Source organism: Drosophila gunungcola (assembly GCF_025200985.1).
Source record: "Drosophila gunungcola strain Sukarami chromosome X unlocalized genomic scaffold, Dgunungcola_SK_2 000034F, whole genome shotgun sequence".
Classification (NCBI taxonomy): Eukaryota; Metazoa; Arthropoda; class Insecta; order Diptera; family Drosophilidae; genus Drosophila; species Drosophila gunungcola.
In genome coordinates, this window is record NW_026453187.1 from 784,930 (window position 1) to 809,653 (window position 24,724).

At 38.0% G+C, this 24,724-nt stretch overlaps 1 protein-coding gene across 1 annotated transcript in view; it reads right to left on the reverse strand.

Moving 5' to 3' along the window:
• The window catches only part of LOC128260643 (optomotor-blind protein), a 67,086-nt gene extending 42,822 nt beyond the window's left edge, over nucleotides 1-24,264 (reverse strand). Inside the window, 3 exon segments of the mRNA XM_052993791.1 lie at nucleotides 21,787-22,202; nucleotides 22,204-23,096; nucleotides 24,033-24,264. Coding sequence (XP_052849751.1) covers nucleotides 21,787-22,202; nucleotides 22,204-22,863 — 1,076 coding nt within the window. The 5' untranslated portion in view covers nucleotides 22,864-23,096; nucleotides 24,033-24,264.
• Between the last annotated feature and the right edge of the window lie 460 nt (nucleotides 24,265-24,724).

Consider the following 24,724-nt stretch of genomic DNA (forward strand, 5'->3'; position numbering starts at 1 on the left):
TTAAGTGAGAAAAAAAAAACAATCAATCTTGTTAATGCAGAACAAATAAATAAAAAGAAACGGAAATTATAAAATATAAAATATAAATAAGTAAAAAAAAATGAAATTATAAAAAACAATGAATACATTGTTAATAAGTGGAAACCACCCAGTTGCAAGTCATTCATGGTGAATTTGTTAGGTATTTCATTTTACAAAATCGATCCTTCGTCGGCACTTATCTAAATCTTGGCTGCTTGCGGTGGCCATGTAATCGATTAATCGATCCCATCAGCGGATCCGCAGGTGACATCTGTGTATCCTGTGTGTCTCGAGACATACCCTCCTGCCAAGGACTAAACGGCGTCTATTAACGCACCTGTGCCGATTTCGAGAGGACAGGTGAGTGCTGAGAGGTGAAAGGTGAGGGGCCGACCTGCCTTAGAAGCGTCAATGCATTATCTGATAGTCAATCAAACAGCAGCCCAAAACCCAAAACCAAAAAAAAAAAAAAAAACCCAGAGAAAAGAGGCTGCAAATGTCAATGATGATGGAGGGGGACAAACAGAAGGAGGAACCGCCAGACGCCGCCAGATAAAAAAAAATAAACACAAAAAATAACCAACACTGATGAAAAATTGAGCAGTTAAAATTAATATATGAATTCAACATATTTTATTTCATATTTAAATTCAATATACAAAATTATAATAAAAAAATATTTGAATTAATGTGAAAAGCCTATTAATGCATTCATAAACAAATCATTTTAGAAATAGAAATGAATTCCAAAAAGATTCAAAAGAATTAAAATAAAATTACATCGCAATAAATGAAAATCAAAGCGATAAATATTTTAATTGAGTATGAAAAACCTGGTCTTTATACGTATTTTTACCAGTGTACAGAGGTTGGCTTGCAAAACGCATTCGTGGGTATTTTTCTCCTTTTTTTTTTTGTTGTTCTCCTTTTGTCAACAAGGCGCGGGGATTAAAGTAGCACCTGCAGTTGGCCCAAAGGGAACCGAAAATTGGTCGTAGTGCGGGGAAACCCTCAAGATATAGGGGCTGGCTGTGGGGATCCGTTGACAGTTTGGCTTTGTGACAACAAAATTGCTGTCGTTTTTTTCCGTAATCTTTGTCAACACATTGCCAATGGATTTCCGATAACTCCGAACCCCAACAAAAAAAAAAAAGGGTGCATATTCTCTACATCATCTTACATCATTTGCCTAGAGAACATCTGTCTTTTTCGTCCGGTTGATTTATTTATTTGGTCACTTTTTGCATTGCATTTAATTTGAATTTTATTGAATGACAATGCATGCAAATTGCATGAGAAAAAGGGAACGTTTTTTTTTTCGTATTTTTTTTTTTTTTTTTATTTTACAGATGTACATCGTTTGGATATTTGACAAATTTGTGAGCCCATCATCGGCAAAACTGTGGCCAGAAACAGGGAGACAGAAACAAGACGGACCAAAAGGCAGCTGCATCATAAACGTTAATTACCCACACGAAGGATCGGGGCAAATTAGTTAAACCAATAAACTGACAGGCGAAGGAGACTGACTGACCAAGTGGCTGGCCGGCCATATATCAGGTCTATATAATAATAAAACAATTTATGAAGGCATAACCACGGCCCCAAGTCCTCGTAAACACGCTGCCCGTTTGTTTTAGCCTGTCAGTTAGTGGAAACGCCCACTCCCGTCGTCTCGTTTTGGCCCGAAATGGATGGCCATGTCATTAAGAACGGAGGCCCCGAAATCGCCGAAACAGGATCACGGGCTCCGATCAGTCGACTTATCGTATTTGCGGGGATAAATTCTACAACATATGTATATACATACATATACGGGTATATAGCTCAAGATGCCTAAAGAAACCTATCTTATCGATGAGCGCCCGACCCTGGGCAGCATAAATCTGACGCAATGAATAAATCAAATGTGGGAAATCGGGTGTAATTACAATTTGATCGCTTCATTTTGGGAGAGCGTGAAACGAGCGATGCTAATGGTAATGTGGAACCAAAACTAAACGAATTTGAGATGCCCTTAAAAGGGCAAAACTATGTAATGATCTTAAAATTGAGAGCAATTGGTGCTCATTGAAAACTTGTTTTGGTCAAAGGATTTTATTACATTTATTTTGAAAACAAATTTTTAAACTGCTATATTTTTAAATAATTGAAACTACATTACATAAATAATTTTATAGCCATAAAAAAAAACTAAAAATACATCTTTCAAAAAGTACTTCCCACAAAAAAAACGTTGTTTTAAGGTTAAGAGTTACCATTATTAAAATGTTTTTCAATTGCCAAATTTACATTTGATAAACTTCCAAGCTATAGTACCCTAAAAAAGGGTATAGCAACCAAATATTATAAAACTCGCATCCTTATCAAGTCTAGCGATTAGATTTGTGACGCTGTCATCGCGGCTACTTTTCTAGACTGATAAGATGTCCCCTTAAATATCACCCTCCCAGATACACCCAATATATGTGTAAATATTTTTTTGGGGGAAATCGAAAAAAACATGGCTGAACCCGTTAACCTTGTGGTCGATTAGAATTGTCGCAGTCGCCGCCCCTTCATTCTTGATTTCCCCCCAGATTTTCGCTGTTCACAGTTTCCTCGCCTGTTGTTCAACTTAATTGTTATGAATTGAAATGCAGTTGTCACGCAGATAAGCGAAGAGACAAGGGTTCAGGGGTCGCGGGGTCAAGCTTTGAAAACTCGGATTCCAGCGACTCTGCGACTTTGGGTGTTGATTTATGTTGTTTGCGGATGGGGCACATAAAACATAAAAAACAACTAACAATTGGCGTTTTGACAAGTGCAGCAAAAATAACACTTTAAAAGTCGGGTTTGGGTTAAAAAGAACTTCATTTTTTTATCTTGCTTGGCGTACAGGGATTTATTATATTTATTACAATTAAAAATATTAAAAGGAAATTAATTCAAAATTACTGATTTGTGTAAGGCGTATTCAAATTAAATATTAATAATTTAGTTAGTTTTGTTTATTAAAGCATAGCAAGTTTTCTAGCCTTCGTTTTTATAGACAAAAAAGTTATTGCTTAACTTATAATTAGCATTTATTTTATTACTTATTTACTGTCTTTTTAAAGTGTGCTGTTAATTTGTATTTTGAGCGGACATCGCCAATATTGATAATTATATGTCTGTATGTCAGTATATATAAACAAGGTCCACCCCTTTGCTTTGGTTTTTTTTTCATTTTTTATTGTCACCGCTTTTGTTTGCCTGCCTGTGTATTGTTTCTTTGTTTTTTATTTATGTTTTTTTTTTGTTGTCATAATTGCTCATAATTGCGGCTGCTGTCACACACACACACTCACACGTGAATTTTCGCCATTTTTGCGGAAACATTATTTTTTTTTTGGTCGCCATCATTTTCGGTCAATTGACACAGACAAACAAAATACCCACACACTCACACACCAACTTTTTTATTTTATTTTATTTGCGAGTTCTAACCTTGCAAATGCAGCCCCTCTCTTTTCTTTTGCAGCCACCCCTCTCTTTCCCCCAGCCATATGCCCCTCTCCCTCTTTTTTCACCTGCTCTGCTTTTGGGCCGTTGCTGTCCCATTCTCCCCTGATGTGTGCCTTGCGCTGGTGCAAAAGAGATGGCGCGACGCCCCCGCATTTATTTTTATTTTTCGCTTTGTTTTTTTTTTTATAATTTTTCGTGTGTGTGCTTTTGGTTTGTTAATTTTGCTTGGCTTGCTTTATTTTTTTATATTTTTTTCTGGATTGCCGGTCAGTTTTTTTTGCCGCTCGGTCCGCCCATCGCCCCATCTCTTTTGCTCTCCAACTCATTTGCATGCAAGATATGTTCTTTACCCTTTTTTTAATTTTGCTTTTGATTTGTCGGTATATGTGTGTGTTTTATGTGACCCTGCTTATTTGCATTCATTTATTAATAATTTTCAGTTTCCTCTGGCTTCTTGCCTGCTTAATATGCAAGCCGGCGGCTTCGTCAGTTGTGTGACTTTTCGCACAATAATCAAAGGCAGCAGCAACAACAATTGGCATAGCAATTTAGCGGCAATTTTTATTTCATTTTCATTTGTCGCACATGCAACGCAGGCAAAGCGATTGAATAAAATATGATGAATATGATTTGCATTTCAGTAAAAAACGTTTACATGAATTATATGACGAAAATAATTGATTTAGATTATAAAGTAATATAATAACTACATGGCAACATCAAAAAGTCGATTGATTTTATATATAACGCTGATTTGGTTGATTATTTATATAAGTTTTAGTGGCAGAAATGTTATTCTCGTAGTTGAATAACATTTAGAATAATATTAACACTTAGATATTTTTATCAATCCCTTCAAGCGGAATCTTGGAGAAACCCAACGGTAAACACAAGAATTCAAATCCATAACCCATTCTCAAATCGGGCTAAAAATTGTGCTGCATTTTTAATGGCAAACTATATCTGCATACCCACTTTGCTTGGGTTCTCTTAAGGGCAAAGATCCCCGACGACCCGCCACTAATTGGTTCAACCTCAATTGGGTTCCTGGGCCGAGACTCAAGTTGGTTTTGGCCAAGATGCAATATTCCCCAAGTGGTGGAAGCAATGACATTTACGGGAAAATGGAGGAAAGTATCTCATAGATAGACAGACGACCCCAAAGTTAGGTGCTAAATTATTTATGGCCAAGTTTTAAATACATTTTGTCATGGGGGCAGGCGAGAGTTTGTCTTGTTTTTAATTAAATTGTGCGTCAAATGTTTTGCAGCTCGTTGGCCAAGTTGGGTGGTTCAGTGGGTGGCTTCGTGGGTGGTTCAGTGGGCGGTCCAGTGGGTGGTTCAGTGGGCGAGGCACCCATCTATGGCCTCACTTTATTTTTTCCCTGTCAATGTTTGCCCGCCAAAGTGTAAGTAATTTATGCGCATTTAGTGCTCAAGTGAGCTCAAAGCGAGCAGATAAAGAAAGATGAGCTCAAGATGCTCTACAACTTGAGCTGTGGTATGGATTTTGGATCTTGGGGGCGGGGAAATCACAAGGACCATTGGATTAAAAGCTGACTGAGCTCATTTCCATACAAATTGTCGCAGTGGAAGGCCATTAAAGTGGCAGAAAAATAAATAATAAGTAGGGATGCTGCATATGATTATTTTTTGCCTTGCGAGTCGGTTTTTTATAGCAGTAGTAATTAATTTTATTACTCAAGCTATAAATAACTCTCTGAATAACTATTTTACCAACAGTAAAAAATGGCAGTTAATCAATAGCGCTTATTTTGGGATTTACATATGCAATACAACTGTTATTTATTAAATTTAAACAGTTAAATATAATAATTTATAAATACTTTAAGATACACTCCCAGGTTTCCTAGTTTTTAATCAGAATGTTATTCAGAGAAAATATTTATTTCTTTGCCCCTGTCGAATCGCCACAAGGTGCATCTCGTCCCCCGACTTCATATGATGTACAGTGAGTAATCGCTAAAACAAACAATCCCGATAGCTGCCACGCCCCCAGCGCCCACGTTTAATGTCTAAATTATGGTGGTAGGCGCCATTAACGCGTTTCTGTTTGTTTGTTTGCATTCCTTTTTTTTTGTTTTTTTTTTTTGGTTCAGCTTAATGCTGAAGCCGAAGATCCTTCTTGAGTGGCTGAGATCACGATCACGACCAAGATGATGATGATGATGATGATTCAGGAGGGCTTTCGGGGAGCGGGCACACTGATGGCCATGTCGATGCACACATCCGCACATCCGTTTAAAGAGCTCTGAAAACTGGGAAATGTGGAGGTTGCCTGGGATTGTTCGCTGCACTGCAACAAAATATCGGTTTTATATTCTGATTTTCAAGTTTTATCCATACTTTTTCATAATTTTTTTTTTTTATAAATTATAGTCATACTTTGACTATACCGTTTTGGAAAGGACACCGAAAAGCCAATATTCCTAGAATATACAAATTTTAAAACATTTTCTTTTTATTTTCCTCAATAAAAAAAATTTTATTTTTATAATAACTAAATCAGAATGGAGAACTTTAAGAATAAATTCAATTTAGTGGTTGCTTTCGCTCAGTGTTGAAAGTTTTGTTGGCAAGTTGTTGCTTGAATTGTTGTAGTCTTGGTTTGAGGACGCGGACGCAGCTAATAACAGTCATCACACACGTCAGACACTCATAAATCCTCAAAGTCAACAAGGCGGAGGGCACGTAACGAGCCTAGAATCGAGGTACGAGATTCGACGGTCGAGAGTCGAGAGACGAGGTTCCAGGTTCCCGGGCTCCAGGCTACAATGCTCCGGGTATCCAGTACCCTGTTCCCAGTTCCAGTTTCTCAATGGAGAAGATTCAGATTCTAAACGAGCTGCGTTTAAATGTTGTTAACATAACCGACAGGCGGTTGAGAGACAGGACAGCCCAAGGACCGGATTCTAATGTGTCCCACACACGGCGAACTGCAAGCCTCCTCGTCATCATCATTATGATCATCATGATGAAGACAGGCAACATACTGCAACTTGTTTCAGCCCACAGAAGAGACCAAAAAAATAAAAATATAAGAAAAAACTCAAAAAGAGGGCCCCATTCATGGGTGGTGTGCACTGAGGTCCCAAACGCATGTTTATATAATTCTTATTTATGATCGAACAGCGATAAATTCGCATACCCTCTCGTTTGCTTGTGTTCGCGTTTTGTTTTGTTGGTTTTAAATAAATCAAATCAACACGATTCGGAGAAACCTCCTTCCAATGCTCCTCTGAAGAGCTGATAAGCACCCAAAAAAAAAAAAGCTGAAATATGAAGAACCCCGGGGGAAGAATCTCGCCAGAGAGATCTACTGTTCACCTGTTCAATTCTGTTGGGTTACTCCTCGAATCTGTTCGATTCTTTTTGGTTTCAGCATGGTCTTCTGTAGATTCTCCTGCTGCTTGCAGCTTGTTCTTTTTCTAAAGAGATTTGGTAGCAAGTTGCATGGAAGACAGCTGCTTCTGCCACAAAACCATATTTGCTGAAGGAGCTTTTGAGGATGTTTCCTTTTTATTCTGAAGGCTTGTGGATGATTTTGGTTTATTTAAAGTTCCTCAAGAATATGATCTTATAATTTATTCCCCCAAAAGCCGATCTTGATCTAACGTTTCTTCTCACAAAATTCTTTAACCTCTCGTGACTTTCATCCAGTTTTGAGACGCCTTGAAGTGCCTTTTGTGAGATACCGATCTTGATCCAGAATGGGAATTCTTTTGCTTTTTGATGGCTGGTGGCTGGTGGCGCTCCCGAGGACATTGCGTGTTCTTCCACTGATGTGTGTGTCAGTTGTGCTCAAGGACTCGAGACCCTGATGACCGATGAATGTCATAAGGCCAAAAAGGGACGAATTGGCCATACGCATATTTTTGCGGTCATACGAGGAGCGTACGAGAAGAAGAACAAACAGAAACTTACAACTGCTGCCGTTTTTTTTTTCTTCAATTTCTTCTCCTCTTCTCCAGAGTTTCTTCAGGGCCCCTTTTCTTCTCCTCGAAGACGAGAAGAAGGGGGGATTCTTTGCTGTCTTGCCCGCAGCCAGAGTCTACAAAAGGTGTTGACCAAACAACAACGGCAGCAACTGGCCAAAACACGAGGGGCAAACTGGGTACACGCGTCTTAACAAGAACAACAACACCATCATGCTTCTGAAGACCAAGAAGGCCAACTGAAGACTGTAGACCAAGGACTGAAGAGAGTGAGGAAGAGGAAGAGAGCAAGTGGTTGCTGGCCCGGCTGCAGAAAAGCTGTTGAGCGCATAAAAAACGTTATAAATAACACGCTCGAGCATTTAACGCGCCAAACATGTGTTCCACTGTCCAATTTGTGGTCTGTTTACCTTTTGCCAATGTGCCTCCGTTCATCGAGAAGCCAAAAGATGTGTTATGGGGGAGAGGGGGAAGGTTTTTAAGAGATAGCCAGATAGGGTACTCCCCCGGAAAACTTTCCAAAAGGGAAACTAAAGCTCGAAATCAACAGCTGATCCAGCTGAATGATAAGGAGGAAAAAAACTACGAATTCTGTAAAAGTTTCGATTCGATTCATATTACGTGTTGAACTATAAACACGAAATTAGATTATAATTAAATTTGATCAATACTAAGTCTAAGCTATGCAAATATTGTAATCAAAAAAATTAATGTCTATTATATTAAACCAGTTTTAAATGTCGCATAGGAAAAAAAAAACTCATTGTCATGCAACAAATCAAATCTATGAAATAAGGTTAGGAAACTAATTTCTTGTAGCATACTTTGTCAACACAAGATTTTGCAATTATTGTTCACCCAAGTGGGGAAAATTGAACCTTCAAATTTATTTACAAATAACAGTCAAGTGGAAAACATTAATATTATCTCAAGCTTTTTTGAGAAGCCCCTGCTGACTATTTCGATTAAGACACAAAACTTCTATAGAAACCAATATACTATTAAGTGAATACTCGAAAGAAGGGCAACCCTACTACCATAGATAAAGGGCCGAAAAAACCAGGGTCGTCAAGGGGGCAAAAGAAAGACAAGGAAGCCAATAAGCCCAGCGGCCTTTAATGATAATAAAATGCAGATACAAACGACACTGGACAAGTGGCCATATGAAGAACATGGAAAGGCGAAGGGGAGAACCCAAAGGAGACCGAAAGAGACCGAAAAACAAACAAAGCTAAACGAGGAGGAGAAGACGAGAGATCAGGATGAAGACGGAATACGGAGGACAGAGGACAGAGGATGTGGCTTACCTGGCGCTATAAGGACGGATCAAACAAAGAAGGACAAAAACAAACCTCCCCGAGGGTTGCGATCGGATCCCTTCAGGCAGCAGCTGACCTTCTCTTCCGCCGCCCCTTTGTCTTTCCTTCCATTTTTGAGTGCGATTTTGCTCGCAAAAATCGCTCAAGCGCCGGCGCAGGGGAACGGCGGGAACAGGTTGAGCGAGAGGGATTTGACCAGCGGACCGAGAAAAAGAACGAAGAGAACCGGAAGAGGGAGGAGAAAATAGGGGAGGGGGCTGGGGTTTTGCTAAACGGGGATTACCTTCTATTGTGCACGTTCGAATCGACCATCCAGTTATCTCAATTATGCTAATTATCCAAGCAGTTTGAAGGCAAATAACGAGTGCGGATTTAAAAAAATCATTTACTTTGCCTTAAACTTAAGAATCCGTCAAGTTATAAATAAAAAAAACAATTTAATGCAATAAATCTGTGACCAAGTCTTTCTAGACGAGTTTTTCTAAAACTAACAAGTAGCGAGTAAAGATACATTTACATTTTATATTTTTGAATTAAATTAATTTAGTTAAATTTTTAAAATATTACCAACTAACGAGTAAAAAGTAACAGCTAATATCAATAATGAATAATTTAACCAATAGAGAAGTTCACCAAACTATTAAGAAGTGATATGATTAATGCTCGCTTACAATGGAATCTATACTTCAACAACAACGATTGACGAGAAGCGAGTAAATAAATCCCCTAGGCGATGTGAATTACCGCAATAGATGGTTGTCAATCACAGTACGGATCTGGCCAAGTTGTTTCTGCCTGTCACCTAACTTGTTCCACTTTCTGTTTTCCCTCAACTCTTCCTTCTTTCTCGTTCTCTCTCTCTCTCTCCTTTCTTCCTCTCCACACACGATTACACACTTACACTTCCGTTGCATTGGTTTTCGCTGTTGTTGTTGCTGGGGCCCGATTGCAATTGTTGTTGACTGCTGACGAATGCCTGGCAATTGGCAGCGCAACAAATAGCTATTGACAAATTATGACCAACTAAAAGTAATTACACGCGACGAGAGGGAGACAGCAGATAACGAGTTCTTCTGACAACGCGTTAATAGTACAAATAATCAACGAGTGCAGCAGCAAGCAACAACAATAACAGCAACAGCGTCAAGAGCCGCACTAAACATACACTTAATATTAATTGTTTTTTATTAACACGATCCGGCTGCTGTATACTACTTTGCTTTTACCATGCTCTTCCTCTGCTGCACTTCTTCATACCCTATATTTGGAGATGGGATTTCCGAATCTCGGTAACTAATTGAGTCAGAGCTTTTAAATCTAGCATAGGCATACCTTATTTTTTTGACGACCAAAGCATGCTTTGGAAGCACAATATCTATGTGACTTTTGTGGTTGAATTTTTTAACGTTATATTTATCTTTAAACATCAAGTACAATTTTAAGGTCTTTTAATTGGATTGATTTAACATAATGCTATTACGAGTTTTGTATTTAAGACGCAAAAAGCACGCTTTTGCACCGAAAGAAAGTCATAGGGTATTATTTAGTTGGTAAGTTTTGACTTCTTTGTTCTTGCTGGCTTTTCTGCTCTTTTATTGCGGCCGTTGCTGAGATTCATTAATAATTCAAAAAATTGCACATGGCCGGCGGCGATGACAGCGACGTCGGCAGCGACGCCGACAGAGGCAGAGCGTGTAATCGAGTTGTTAACTCAAAGTGACAACGAACGCGAGCAGCGACGCTGGCGTCGCCGTCAAAAGCATGTGCACAACAACAATTAAATGCAGTCAACACACGATCACAAAAAAAAAGGGAAAAAATATATTTTTATATTAACCAGAGCGGCCAAAACGGCAGAAAGAGGCGGGGAGTGTGACTTTGACTTTGTTGCTGCAATTGCTTTTAATGCTTTTAATGAAATCAACACTTTTTACTGCCACTTGCACGCAATCTACTGCTTCTTATATTTCTTTTTTTGTCTCGCTTTTTTTTCTTACGTTTTTTGCCCGTGTTTTTTGTTTTTGGGCTGGTAGCTTAATTAAAAGCCAAAACAGCTAAAACATATTTCGCGCCTTTGTTGCTTAACAATTAAAATCAACAACAACAACAGAAGCCCAACTTCACACTCAATTAACGCGATGCAGGCAGACAAACAACAAAAAGTAAAACAACAATCAGAAAATATAACAGCAAAACAACAGCATACATATGTAAAGCATAAAGCAAAAAAGTTTTGCTCTGGCGTTGAAAATATTTATATGTAGGTATATGTCTTTTTTTTTCGTCACCCACCAGAAGAAGTGGGTGGAAAAGTGAGTGTGAGTTTGGCAAAACGCAGCACAGACTGCAAAACTTTTGTTTGCCGTTAATTGACTGCACACACAAAATTACGGTAGGAGGTGAGAAAAGGCCAGAGAGATAGGAAGAACCAGGTAGAGAGCAGCATGCAAAAAGCGCAGCTTCGTAAAGCCTCGTTGGTGTAATTGTTGGTGTATTCTTTTTATATATTCTATTTGGTTGTTTGGTGTAATAATTCCTAACAATTTGCTATATTTGTTAAAAAACGATTTCCTAACTACTGTTAATATTGTTGGTGTAGTTGTGGACTTTATTGTTAAAATTGTTGTATATGTTGGTGCATTTTCTTAGTCTGTTGAAGTTCTCGGATATTTTTTTGTAATTTTAATTTTTTAATTGTAGCTTTAATGTCTTGATATGTTGATACAGTTATTCGTGCAGGTTGTATATTTGTTGGTGTAATTCTTGACAATTATCCAGTGTAGTTTTTGGTAAATCTTGTTGCTCTGTTTTTTGATTTAGTTTATATTGCAGTTGTTTACCACTGCTCTGGTGAAAAGACTTGGGCATGAATGCAAACGGATAGCACACGTCATTGACACCTTAAAGCAACAACCACAACAGTTCAGTGCCACTACAGTGAACTCTCGACACAAATCATTAAAGTGAACGTTAAGGCATGTTGTTAAACTAATGTGGAATATAAAATGTACAAAAATGATTTATGTTTGCTTTAAAATTTTATTAATTAAAGGTTCTTGTCTACCCAAGTTTTTCAACATTCGTAGATCAACCTGCGAGTCTCTACTGTATCCTGAGTGGGCACAGTGGACCCTCCCTCAACCTCCCACCATCCACTTTCTAGATGTGCGTGCGTAATTGCCTTTTGGCTTCGTGTTAATTTCCCTCGTGGAAAACCCTCGACAGGAAAAACTGGAGTGGGGGAGACCACGGTGTAGGTGCTACATAAATTTGATTTTTATTTTCCCAGAAAGCCCAAGCCGAAATAAGAAGAATTTTTATTCATAAAAATCAAGTGGCAACATAAATTCGTGTGTGTTACCAAAAACGTAACCGGCTGGTCGCCTGTATTTTGTGCTGATGTGTGTTCTTTTTGGTTTCTGATTCTGATTCTGTTTTTGTTTGGCAGTTTAATCAGGCAAACAGAACACGCAGAGCAGTTAAAGCTCACCAAATGCCCCATACAATTTGTATAATTTTTCAGACCAGAAAATATTAAATAAATATGCACACACAGACACATGTGCATACCAGCAGTAATAATAATAAAGAAAAAATAAAACCAAAGCAACTCGTCAATTTTTGCCACTTAAAATTCATAAAGCATCGCCTCAGTCTCAGCCCAGCAAACTTCGGCGCAGCACAATATATAGGAGCAAAAATCGGAGAATCTGGGGGAATGGGGAAAAAGAAGAGGCTACCAGAAAGATTGCATTAAGCTAAAACTCCTGAATATGACATCTAAACATTTGCAGTCTTAGACATTTACTTTAAGCAAGGTAAATAAAACTAATTACGACATTTATAACTTTTAAGGTAAAAAAGTTTCATAAACTTTCGGAAATGTTAAGTCTGTAGATTTATTGTATAAAATATGTTGACGACTGTGGTGTTTTTAAACTTAATTTAAATAGTCAAAAAACCATTTCCAATAAGTGTTTAAAGCCAACCTGAATGAAATGTTCACATTCGTTGCTCTTTTGAAAACGATACTTCTAATTCTGGAAAATTTAAATACCATCAAACCGCTCTCCATCACTTAAAGATAAGATCGGGTTCAGGTATATCGCATAGATCAAAAGGATCAGGGGACCAGCTTAAGTGCCTGCCACATTTCCGCGAAAATTTCCCAGCTCAGTGAGCGTCCTTTTTTTTTGCCATCATGTTCCTCTTGAGTGTGTGTTTTTTTTTTTGGCCAATTAGCGTTCTAATCAAGTGTAAACTAATGCTCCAAGCCAAGCCAAGTTTACTTCAAACGCGTGAATTTGCCACGAGGACAAAAAACAAGACGAAAAAGGTAAACAAAATAGGTAAAAAAAAATTGGTTAACCAAAGGAAGTAACGAAAAAAAAATTGAGAAAAAAATTATTACCGATTGAAAACTAAATGTTAAAATAACGAAGAAGACTGTCGCTATTAGACAAAAAAAAACTGGTAAATAAATAATAAAACGAAAGTCGTAATGAAAGAAAAATTAGTTATAAAGGAAAAATTAGTCAAGGAAAAAAAAATAGTAAAGAATTAAAAGGAACCAATTAAAATACAAAAAAAAGATGAGACAAAGTAAAAAAAAAGTCTTAGGATACCAGATCACAGGATGCTTTCGTTTGCTTTATTTTTGTTTGCTTTGTGTGAAAGAGAGAGCTAATTTGACTAATTTGATCGGTGTGTGTGTGAGCTGGATGGCGAGAGATTGTCGTTGACTTTGTTGCTGCTGCCGCTTTTGCCGGCGATTTTTCTTTGATCTGCCATCGTACATCTAGGAAATGTTTGTCAAATTCATTCGACCGTTCTCATTGTTTTTGACATTTCTTTTAGTCTTTGCTGTTGCTTGTGCTGTTGTTGCTGATGCTGAAGTGATGCTGCTTCTTCATCTTCTTTATGTTTGTCGTCTGCTCGATCACTTTCTCTGCTTTTGAGAGAGGCTTTTTCTTGTTTTTTTTTCAGATTTTTTTTTTTTTTGCTCAGTGAGCCCCAATGCCAAACACATGTCCAGCTAACAACTTGAATGCATTGTTCTCTGTCCCACACAAAGCCCACGGTCGAAAATACAGCAGCGGTCAAGATAAAAGCTTCAAGGATAACTATCATTAATTATGAATTTTGGTTTTTAATAACAGCACCAGAATTAAAAACATTAACACCATCTCATTAAAGTTATGTTTCTGTTCTATGCAGTTTCAGTGGGTAAGAATTCAGAAAAATGTCAGGTACTTTATTTCTAAAAAAAAAAATGGTTTACTTTCAGTTTCAGGAAACCTTATAACTTGGATTTCATTGTTTCCTAAGTCCTATATTTTTGACCTTGACTGTACTCGATCCCCTCCCCTTTTTGCCGACCCGATTTTTGAGCAGACTCCAGCACTCCACGCACATTCGTCAGGCATTGTCGTTATTTTTCTGGCGCCAAAAAGACGCCGTCTTCGTCTTCGTCCTCGCCTAGCTCTGTCCCTTTCTCGCCTCGCAGGCCCTCTCACTCGCACTCTCCTTGTTAAGTTCGCCTGGCATTCAGTTTTTTTTGGTTTTTTTTTTATATGCTGCTCCATTCTTTGTGCGGATTTTTTTTGTTTTTGTTCGATGTCTCTCCTTTTTCTGTTCGATTTTGTGTTTTTTTTTTATTTCTTTCTTTTTTTCTTTTCTTCTTTTTTGGGTTCTTCTGAACTCATGTTGTTCATTATAAAGGACGTCATCATCGTCATCGTTTTGGGTTGTTGCTGTCGTTGTTGGTTGTCATATTTTGCGTTGTTTGCTTTATGCATTTCCAAGTTGTCCGAGGAGCAAAAAAGGAATATAAGAAAAGAAAAAAAATTTTAAAGCCAGCAAATGCGTTTTAAATATTCCATTCCATGCAATTCAAGGCGGGCTGTTTCGAATTCCAGGCGTTACTAGTGGTTGTCAAGCCTTTTTGGCGATCGCAATGTGTGTGTCAATTCCACTGTTTCTGTGTGGACAAGAAAACACATATTCTTTACAAATTGAAAGGTTTGAAGCCTTTATTTGCGCTCCATTTCAGTATTCAGCGTTCCATTCCACCGTTTTCTTTTGGGTTCCCTTAACGAATTTTCATTAAAAGTGATTATCACTCACCCATTAGGCTTATCAGTTACCCACCAAAACTGACGTCTCATTAGCCAAGCGGAGCGTGTAAACAGCGGAATTCTCTCGATTAATTCCGAAACCATTTAGCGGCATTTTGTTACCATCTATTTTCGGCTAGTTGCGGTTCTCTGACCAAAAACTGAGACGTCATTAAGCCAAGTTAAAAGCACCGCTAGACGCGCTTCAATTTCCAACTTCCAACTTGCAACTTCCGCTGCGTGGGCGCTTTATTTTTCTTTTTTGGGGGGAAGCGGGGTTTGGATTTCTACCGGCGACGGAAGCGCTCACTTAATTAGCCGAACCGAAAACAAAAAAAAAAAAAAAAAAACAGAAAACTGAAATTTTGGTGTTCGTCAAATTAATTTCCATTTAATTCCAAGTGGGCGTAAATGCAATTTAAATTAACAGCCACCAAAATGCGCCACTTAAATGTCTCTTTGCCTCTCTTTTTCCTCAAACGCTTGTCGCTTTTTAATTTGTTCAAATTTTTTATGACATTTTTATTGTAATTTAACAGCGTCGGATTCGGATTCGGATTTGGATTTTGGTTTTTCGGTTTTTGGGTGGTGCGGATTGTAGTTTGATCAAAACGGGTTTGTGTTTTATACATATTTTATAGGCGCAAAAGGGAGAGGCATTTGTTTTGGAGGGTTAGGATCGAGGGTTGTCAGTCAGTCGGCCATGATCGCAATGGCTGTGTTTTGTACAGATCACATAAAAAACTAAAGGCATTTTCACTCGGGGATTATGAAAATCATGGGGTTACTGTTATATCATATATACAACTACATTCTTAAATTGATAAGTTATAAAAGTGGTTGAAAATTTGGATCTTTTTAATAAAAGATCAGAAAAAAAAACCAAATATAATCTAGGGATTAAAAATATATTTTAGGAAACCATGCTATATACCAGTCACATAAAAGTAGCAAATTGACCACTAACAATTTTTGTAAACAATTACCGATTGCAACGATTTACCATAAGCTCTATCCTGCCAAGCCGGCGAAATCAATTTGAAATCAAATTACGCTCAAATTATCCAACGGACTCATGAATATTCCAAGATGTAATGCGATACCCCAAGGATATACACATTTCTTCAAGTATATTTCATGTGAAGAGAGACTATCTATTGCTATGCCAATTATTATGCATTTTTCATCAAACTGAAAATTGTCAAGCGAATTTGGTTGGTGTGAGCTACACCAGAAGGGGTTACAGAAAAAAAAAAAAGGAGGAAAATTGCAATGCAGAGCCGAAGAAATTTCCAAGTTACTAAGCAAATTAAGTGTAATTTAGAAGGGGGCTTTCCATTTTTGTATTTTGAATCCCCCTTCTCACCTTTTGCGTATTTGTCAACTTAGTACATCGATAATTTTTCCAGCCCCCTTGCAGGACGACAATTTTAACACAATTATGAAAAACGTTTTCAAGATGGTGGAGCAGGGAAAATCGGTGAATGGTCGAACGGGTGGGGGGTGGTCCTTCAAGGGTTGTACACTATAACAAAATTTCGCCCTCAACCCCCAATTGACCCCTTTACCCCGCCCGCTAATGACTTTGTAGAGGAAAACTTGGAAAAACGAAATAAAAAAAAAAATAGTAGGCAGACACGCCCATTTAATTGAGCCTACGGCTTGGAGGAGGTGGGCGTAAGGGGGCGGGCCAGGCCAGTGCACTTTGATTGCGTTTTGTCGCCGTCAGCTGAGTTTTTACCCAAAACGAAAATGCAAAGGAGAACAAATACAACAGCAAAAACAATAAATAAATATGGAGGAAACGGAAAATTTTTATTTATGAAAATTAAACAAGTGAACTTTGACAGGCGGTTGCCCAGGGGTTGACCCCAGGAAAAAATTCAATGCCGGGGTAAAAGTGGCATAGTGTGTGTCCTTTGGCGTGTCATTAAATATTTTTGTCTGTCACATTATCGCATGCCTGCCACAAAGTCTGACATCAATTAGAAATTTAGAGGGGAGGGGCAAGAAAAATACACAGTAGAAAAACTGCAAGTAGAATTTTATTGAATATCTCTTATACTCTGCCCAAGCCAAAAACTCTACAACTGAGAATATACAATTTAAATTGAGTTGCCATACATTCTGTTTATGAAAGGGGCTTCAAGCCTATAAATTGCCACTTTCAATTAGCTAGAAACTTGCGAAATCAAAGCAATCTCGCACCATATTTCTTTATGGGCTATATTTATTGCTTTTCTCTATCTTCCTCTTACTCGGGGTCAACACTTGATAATTTTTGACATTTTTTGTATAGATTTTTTCAATGGTTTACTGTGGTCTATATTCTGGGGTTATTTTTTTTTTTTTTTTTAGGATTTCAAATCTTGTTTGCCTGACTTTCGCACTGAAAGTGTCTCGCCAAGTGTTCAGAAGTGTGGAAAAAGCGGGGACGAAACTTTATTTATTTGCGCTTAGACAGCAATTTCAATTAATTGATAAGTCAGAGCAACAAGCTGCAAAACGAAGAAAGATTTCACGCTATTTGCTTCAGCAATTTAATTGCCAGCGACAAATTGTGAAAGAGGGAGACGAATTTTGAAATCAATGGGGAGAACGAGAAGCCTTTTAAGTATAATTTAAATTCAGTGTTTATATAATTAAAGTAAGATGATTTTCAAATTACAGTATTCTATATATATCTTGGTTTGTTTTTTATTAGCCTTAATAGAAATAGAGAAAAATGTATATATTAAATGATTTTGTCAGGTTATCCTAGTGTCATTAAATTTGTATTTTTTGTGAATAAAAAACTAAAAGCAGAAACACCAAATCATTGCATCAATGAATCGAAACAGAATTCGCGGTAAAAAAAAACACACACACACACACAAAATAGGAAGTATAAAAAAGCGATTGAATCGAGCCAAGTGAATGCAAATCCACTCGCATAACATTCAAGTGGCACTCACATGGAGAGGCGAAAAAGAGGGGTGCTGGTGTTTTCCAAGGGGGCGGCAGGAAAAACAATAATTTTGACATTGATGATGATGGGGCAACGGCAACAGAAGCGGCAACAATAATTCTGTTTGCTGTTTTGCCATTTGGTTGTTGCCTCTTTTTTTTTTTCGCACGTCTCGCAAGCATGCAACAGCAACAACAACAACAACAACAACGACAGCAACTACAACAACTGAGTGTGTGGCGTGCAAAAAAGTTGCAACTTACACACAGCCATAATCTCCATATGTGTGCTAGGTACAAGTACTTAAAACTTTTACAAGCCACTCGGGGGTTCCCCTTTTTTCACCCCTCCCCTCTCCTCTCCTTTCACTCACTCTCTCTCTCTCTCTCGCTCTCCATCTTGCTTGCTCCCATTCCTCATCTACAACAATTGCATGCCACACTTTGGGGCGACCCGCCAGCCACTCCCCCTTTTTCTCTCGCCCCTTTTTGCAGGGTCATGAACTCGGAAGAACAGAGAAAAAATTGCATTACCAGATCCATGCATCTAATGTAATATATTTTATAATATTAAGGTGTTAGCATGCTACATTTATAATAACCATTCATATTAAAAACTATTAAAGTTATCTTTACTAAATATTTTTAAAAGAAAAACTATCTGGATTTTTAGAAACAACACACACAAGTCCTTAAAAAAGAATTCCTTAATTTTCTACAATTAATTAATATAGAAGCTGGGTTTTTTATTGTAGCAGTTGCTACATTTTACCAACTTGCTAAATAAAAAGCAAGGTTGGGCCTTTTTTTTTTTTTAAGTGAGCGGATTGTAGAGTTTCTTTTGTATGCCCATGGCTTGGCCACTTGGTTTAGTTTCACACTTCAAGTCGCCAAACTGCTAATGAGCTTAAGGATATGGCTAGGTGCCCCCCTCTTATCCAAAAGCTCGAAAAATATAATTTTCATCAACTTTTTTGTGTGCGTTTTGTTGTTTTTGCGGTTGAAGTTTTCGTGTTTTGTGTTTTTTTTTTTTTTGCGTGTGTATTTCGCCAAGTGCGAACAACCAACAACAACAACGAAATGCAACTGCTTGCATAAGGATGGGGGCGTAGGCGTGGGCAGTTGGCGGCTCAGGGGGCGTGGGGGGCGTGGCCAGGGGCCCCTAGACACCTGGCCAGACGTATTCGCAACTTTCAGCACACAAAACTATTTGCAAATATTTTATTTTTGCGCTTATTTGCACTTTCTATTGGTGTTGCTGCCACGCCCACGCCGCCAGACTGGCATTGAAACTATATGGATAAATATATACATGAATATATATATATACATATATAGGAAAAGGGGCGGCAAAGGCGTTGGCCAAAGAAGCTTAGTCGAGGCGTCAGGCAATTTGTAGCTTAAAAAAGCAACAACAGAAGCTAATTGAATTTGGCTGGCTGGCAAATGAATAAACGTTAAAATGAAAGAATAATTAAAGGGAATATAGCAGAGAATTTCGGGAGTTTGTTGTGTATTGTTTAGTATAATTAATACTAAGCAGTTCTTAGGACCATAAAAATTGATTATATAATATATATACTGTTTAAAAAAATTTAATAGTTTATTTATTTAAGTTGTTGTTATAATTAATATTATTGTTGCTGTTATTGTTTTCATAATTAATGTCGTATAGTCAATAGTTAATTTCCCTACATCAATATAGTCAATCAATATTTAAGAATCAATCAAACAATTTTATTATTAAGAAAAGAAAACCCTGAATTTAAGCAACTAAAATGTTGCATATTTATAAAGTTAGAAAATAATGCTCAGTTATTTTCCTATATTCCGTAATAGATTAAAAACTGTAATAGAATAATAACTTTATTCTTGGCATTCCACATTTAACTAAAATATGTACATTCCTTTTTAATTATATAATTATGAAAGTATTCAATTGTTTAGTTGATATTTAAGATTTCCTTTTTTTAGATTTGAATCAACAATTGAACGGCATATAAACTTGTAAGATTTAGGGATTCTTATTTGTCTATTATTTAATTAATATTTAAACTATATTAAACTTATTCTTATCTAAACTTTGGCACACAAATAAAATTCTTACAGTACTTATCCATAAAGCAAATACTAGAATTTTAGGATAGATGTTACTAATTTTTCAACGTTGTTCCTGCAGTGTAAATTATGTGCATTTATAAAAGAACCTTTTTGGATTCCCTTATAAACGCCTGCTTTTAAGCACTGAATTTTTGCCAAGTGTATGGGGGCACTATCTTGGACTTTTTTGAGTGCACTCGCATTCACAGTCACATACACAGCTGCCACATCATGCACTCACTTGACACTCACTCCACACTCAGTCCACACTCACTTTGAGTATGTGTGCGTATCCGTGAATACTTTCTCAAGTAGGTGTGAAGCTCAAACGCATTTTCACGCGCCAACGCAGCTTGAATGTCAACGTTGTCGTCGTCATATAATCATCATCGTATCATCATCATCTTCTCGAGGGAGAGATTCTGAGATTTTAAGGCTGATGACATGCTGGAAAAATGGAAAAATAATATACAAAAATAAAAGGGAAGAACAGGGGCGTCTGTTCACCTACTTTCAGCTCAACTGGGCGTGGAATCTGGGAGCGGTTTTTAACGGCCAAATGAAAGCTTGAGACGTCGCCACACGTGCTCAAGTGGCCAAAGGTTGTGACCTGACCTTCGGCCCGGGAACGCCTCAAGATTCAACGGCCGGAGATCTGTGCCCTCGATTGCCAAAGGCTCGAGAAAAAACCCACATTTATTTGCCAATATGGCAGCCGAAGCATCCAAAATATTGCTTTATTTAACGAAGAATTTGTTTTGGCATGGGAGAGATAACCATTTTAATGCTCTAAAACTCAATCAAAAATTGGATTGCTTTCAAAATGTTTTCCGAAACAGGTGGCGAGCTTTTATTCTATTTATTTTTTTACAAATAATCATAAAATCATTATACATTTTAACTTTACATTTTCGAATGCAGCGCATATTAATGAAAATATGTTTTCTCATGTAGTCAAACAAAAATCGTAAGCCTTTAATCACTTTCTACAAATTGTAAAAACTAAATTTATGCAGCAGCATTTAAAATATATGTATCATGTTGTAATAATATAATATCGTACATTTTTGTATACACGATTGAAATCTATATCCTTTTTTTTCACTTCTTTCACTTTTACTTATCCTATATACTCGTTCAAAAACTATTTCGAGAACCTAACACTTGGATCATTTAGGAACTCTATGATATCTTTTGTAAGAAAAGATACTATGTTGGAAACTTTCGAGCCCAAACACTTAAATCTTTTCATAGGTTATCCTCCCATAAAAAAGAATTTTATATTTGGGAGGAGTACTATTTTAACCCATCAACTAAATAATCTGTTGAGATACTATTTTGAGCACCGGAATAGGAACTGTATAATAGGAAGTTCAACCGTTAATGTTCTTATAATTTTTGCTGGAGTTCTATTATAACCAACCTAACTGAAAACTCAATTGAAATAGTATTTTGGGAATATTGAATTGGAAAATTCCATTTAGGTGAAAATACTATATTTTAATATTATAATATATATTCCTTTGTGTTAGAAAATGTCTATTATAACCCATTAAACCGAAAACTCTATTGAGAAACCGTATTATTACGAATTCTTAAACCCTAAATTTGTACTATTTTGCCCATAATATTCGGATTTCTATTGTAACCGAGTCTTAGTTGAGTTACCATTAAGGAAACTTGGAACCGTTTTACCAAAGGGAATCGAAAAGAAAAACTGGTCCCTTAACCCAACATTTGGATCACTAAGTTTTCATCATAGACTTTGGGAAAAGTTCTTTGGGGTAACCCGTTTGAAAGCCTAAAACTGGGATCACTAGGGAATATGGGCTGTGGAACTCACCTGCCGCTCTTGGTGATGACCATTTCGGTGCCCAGCTTGTGGAACTTCTCCCACAGGTCCTTGCCCTCCAGCGTGACCTTGGGATCGTCGACGACCCCGTCGTCCTCGGGCTGCAGGGCCCGCAGCGGTCGCATCGCCGGATGCAGCTGGTGGGCTACGGCCGAGGCAAGGACGACGTCCTCGGCGGTGGTGTAGGCGCTGCCCAGGTGGTGGGCGTGTGGGTGGGCACCGGGGTGGTGGGGCGGAAAGCGTAGGCCACCGCCGGGATAGAGGCCCGGATGCGGTCCGGCCGGACTGCCAGCTAGAGCGGCCAGTGCCGCAGCGGGAAAGTAGGGCGGCGGTGGTGGTGGTGCCTGCTGCTGGTGTTGCTGTTGTTGTTGCTGCTGAAGGTGGTGCGGCGGTGTGGGTGGCGGTAGAACCCGTTACGCCAGTGGGTGGTGCAGCGGCACCCGTATTTGGTGAGTGATGAGCTTCCCTGGCTGCAGCTGTTGTTGTTGGGTGGTGCGACGGATGGGCAGCTGTGTTGTTGTTGCTGCTGTTGTTGGGCGGTGGTATTGACGGTACACCAACAATTGTGGGCGGTGGTGGTGGTGTCCCAGCTGGCGATGTTGTTTCTTCGGTGGTGCTCAAGTGGTGTCCTTGTTTTTGATTCGTATTATTATTATTATTTGTATGGTTGTTATTATTATTATTATTATTGTTGTTGTTGTTATTATTATTGTTGTTGTTAGAACTGGAGTTGTTGGTGTTGCTGGTGGTGGTGGTGTTGCTGCTGCTGTGGTTGCTCTGCGGCGATAACTGCGCACCACCACCCGTTGGTGAAACGGCCACAAGATTGTTGGTGTTATTATTGGTGTTGTTGGAATTATTGTTGGAGTTGGTGTTTCCACTGCTGTTGTTATTACTATTATTACTATTATTAGTATTACTACCCGCCGTCAACAGCGAGGATACGCTGAAGTCAGTGGGTCGTTGCGTTAGCTGCAGAAATGGATGATATGCCATCCCATTGGCAAATCTAGCGAATGGATCCTCAGCAGACTGATGAAGTAGCAGCTCCTGGACGTCGTATCTCATCACATAACCGTTTCAAACAACCGAGTGCGTCATGCAGAATTGATTTCCCACGGCGATCTCTGTGTTAGGGATCTCTCGAAAATGTCCTTAGATGGTTTTCTTTACTTTTGTTCGACAGGTACTTTGATTTTGTTATTTTTTTTTGTTTGTTTGATTTGGGGAGGAGGTTGACATTCACTGGCACTCTCTTATCCTTCTTGTTGTTGTTTTAAAAAAATTCTTCTTTAATAACTCTAAAATAACGAAAATATAATCTTTAATTGGTTTTTTCGCTTGAGATTTTCGTTAGTTTTAATTAATTTTGAATCAGCTTTTTGTTGTTTTATTCTAATATTTTAAAGTTCGGTTATAAATTGTGTATTGTTAAAAGTCTTGTCTTTATCTTTGAAATTTAAAGCGTTTGCTGCTTAAAATTTGAAATTTTATAAACATAGTATATGGGTTGCCCCGTTTTTCAGGGTTTAAACTATAGTTTTTGTTTGATAAGCTTCTAACTTAATCTTTTAGCCTTTGTTGCCTGATCTCTGGATCCATTTGCCATTATCTGATGATTTGAAATTCATTTTAAAAAAGGTATTAAATTATATCCTCGATTTGAGGTACTATTAAATCCTATTAGGACTAAATATCAGATATTTATAGAGATTAAGATTTTAACATTTTATATTTAATAGCCAAAATTTAAAAAAATACAATCCTTATTTTTCGAAAAGCAAATGCTATGTATTCCATATTCTTCAGATATATTTTTGGATGTTTAATTCCCCGAATAAATGTAGTATTAAAAAAGACAACAAGATTTGTCTGCAAACTTTACAGTTTTAGCATTATTTGTTTTGGAATTTTAGCTGTTATATATAACAAAACTTTGCGACTTAGAATTTGACTTGAATTTCTAATTTGTAAATTGTTTAGCTTCTTTTTATATTCTTCTTTGGTTTGTTCATTCGTTTTTGTGGCCTACTTTCATGTTTTGTTTTCAATTTGTGCTTGCCTTTTTTGTTTTGGCGACGGCAAAACGTTGAAAATATATGAATCTTTGTTTTTGTTTCTCTTTTGTTTTTCTTCTTAATTTCACTAGGCAATTTTAAGTTTTATCATTTTGCCGTTGTTTGTTTGTTGTTTTGTTTTGTTTGTTGGTATTTTTTTGTTGTTTATTTTTTGTTTACCAAAAAGGAGAACGCAAAAAAAAAGAGCACAAAAGGGAATCCGGTGAATTAGGAGGTGAAAGAGAGGGCCGAAACACGACGAACGAGGGGGGAAAGCAAGAAACGACGAATAAAGCGGCAGACGACAAACGACAAAACGGTAAACGACGGCGACAAACGACAAAAGCGACAAAGGCGACAGAGCGGCGATGACGACACGAACTACACGCCGGTCGCATTCAAACTGGAAACTGGAAATGGAATGGAAATACACACACGCCGAAAACAAGCGACGTCGACTGCGCTGTCGCCGCTCGCGCTCTCTCGCTCTCTCCTGTGTCCCCCGTATAGGCGTGCGAACGAGATGGCCGTATAAGGGGTGCTTGCGGCTAGTGACAGGGTGCGAGCGAGAGAGCGAGAGAGTGTTGAGTTTCTTTGGACAGAGGGCGTGTGCAAGTGCGAGAGAGAGGTGAGAAAGGAGAGAGTGAGAGGGCGAGAGAGAGAGAGAGAGGGAGTTCCAATAAGAAAAGCAAAAACTCGAACCAAAAGTGTTGAGTTGACGCCTGTGTGTAGGTGTGTTTGTTTGCTAGTGTCAGGGTGTGAGTGTGAATGAAAGTGTATCTGTGTGAGTGGTTCTTGGCGGTGAGTGTATGTGTAATGGGAAATGGCACCAACCAACGAAATAACGAAAGCAGCGACGTCGCTTCAAAAGC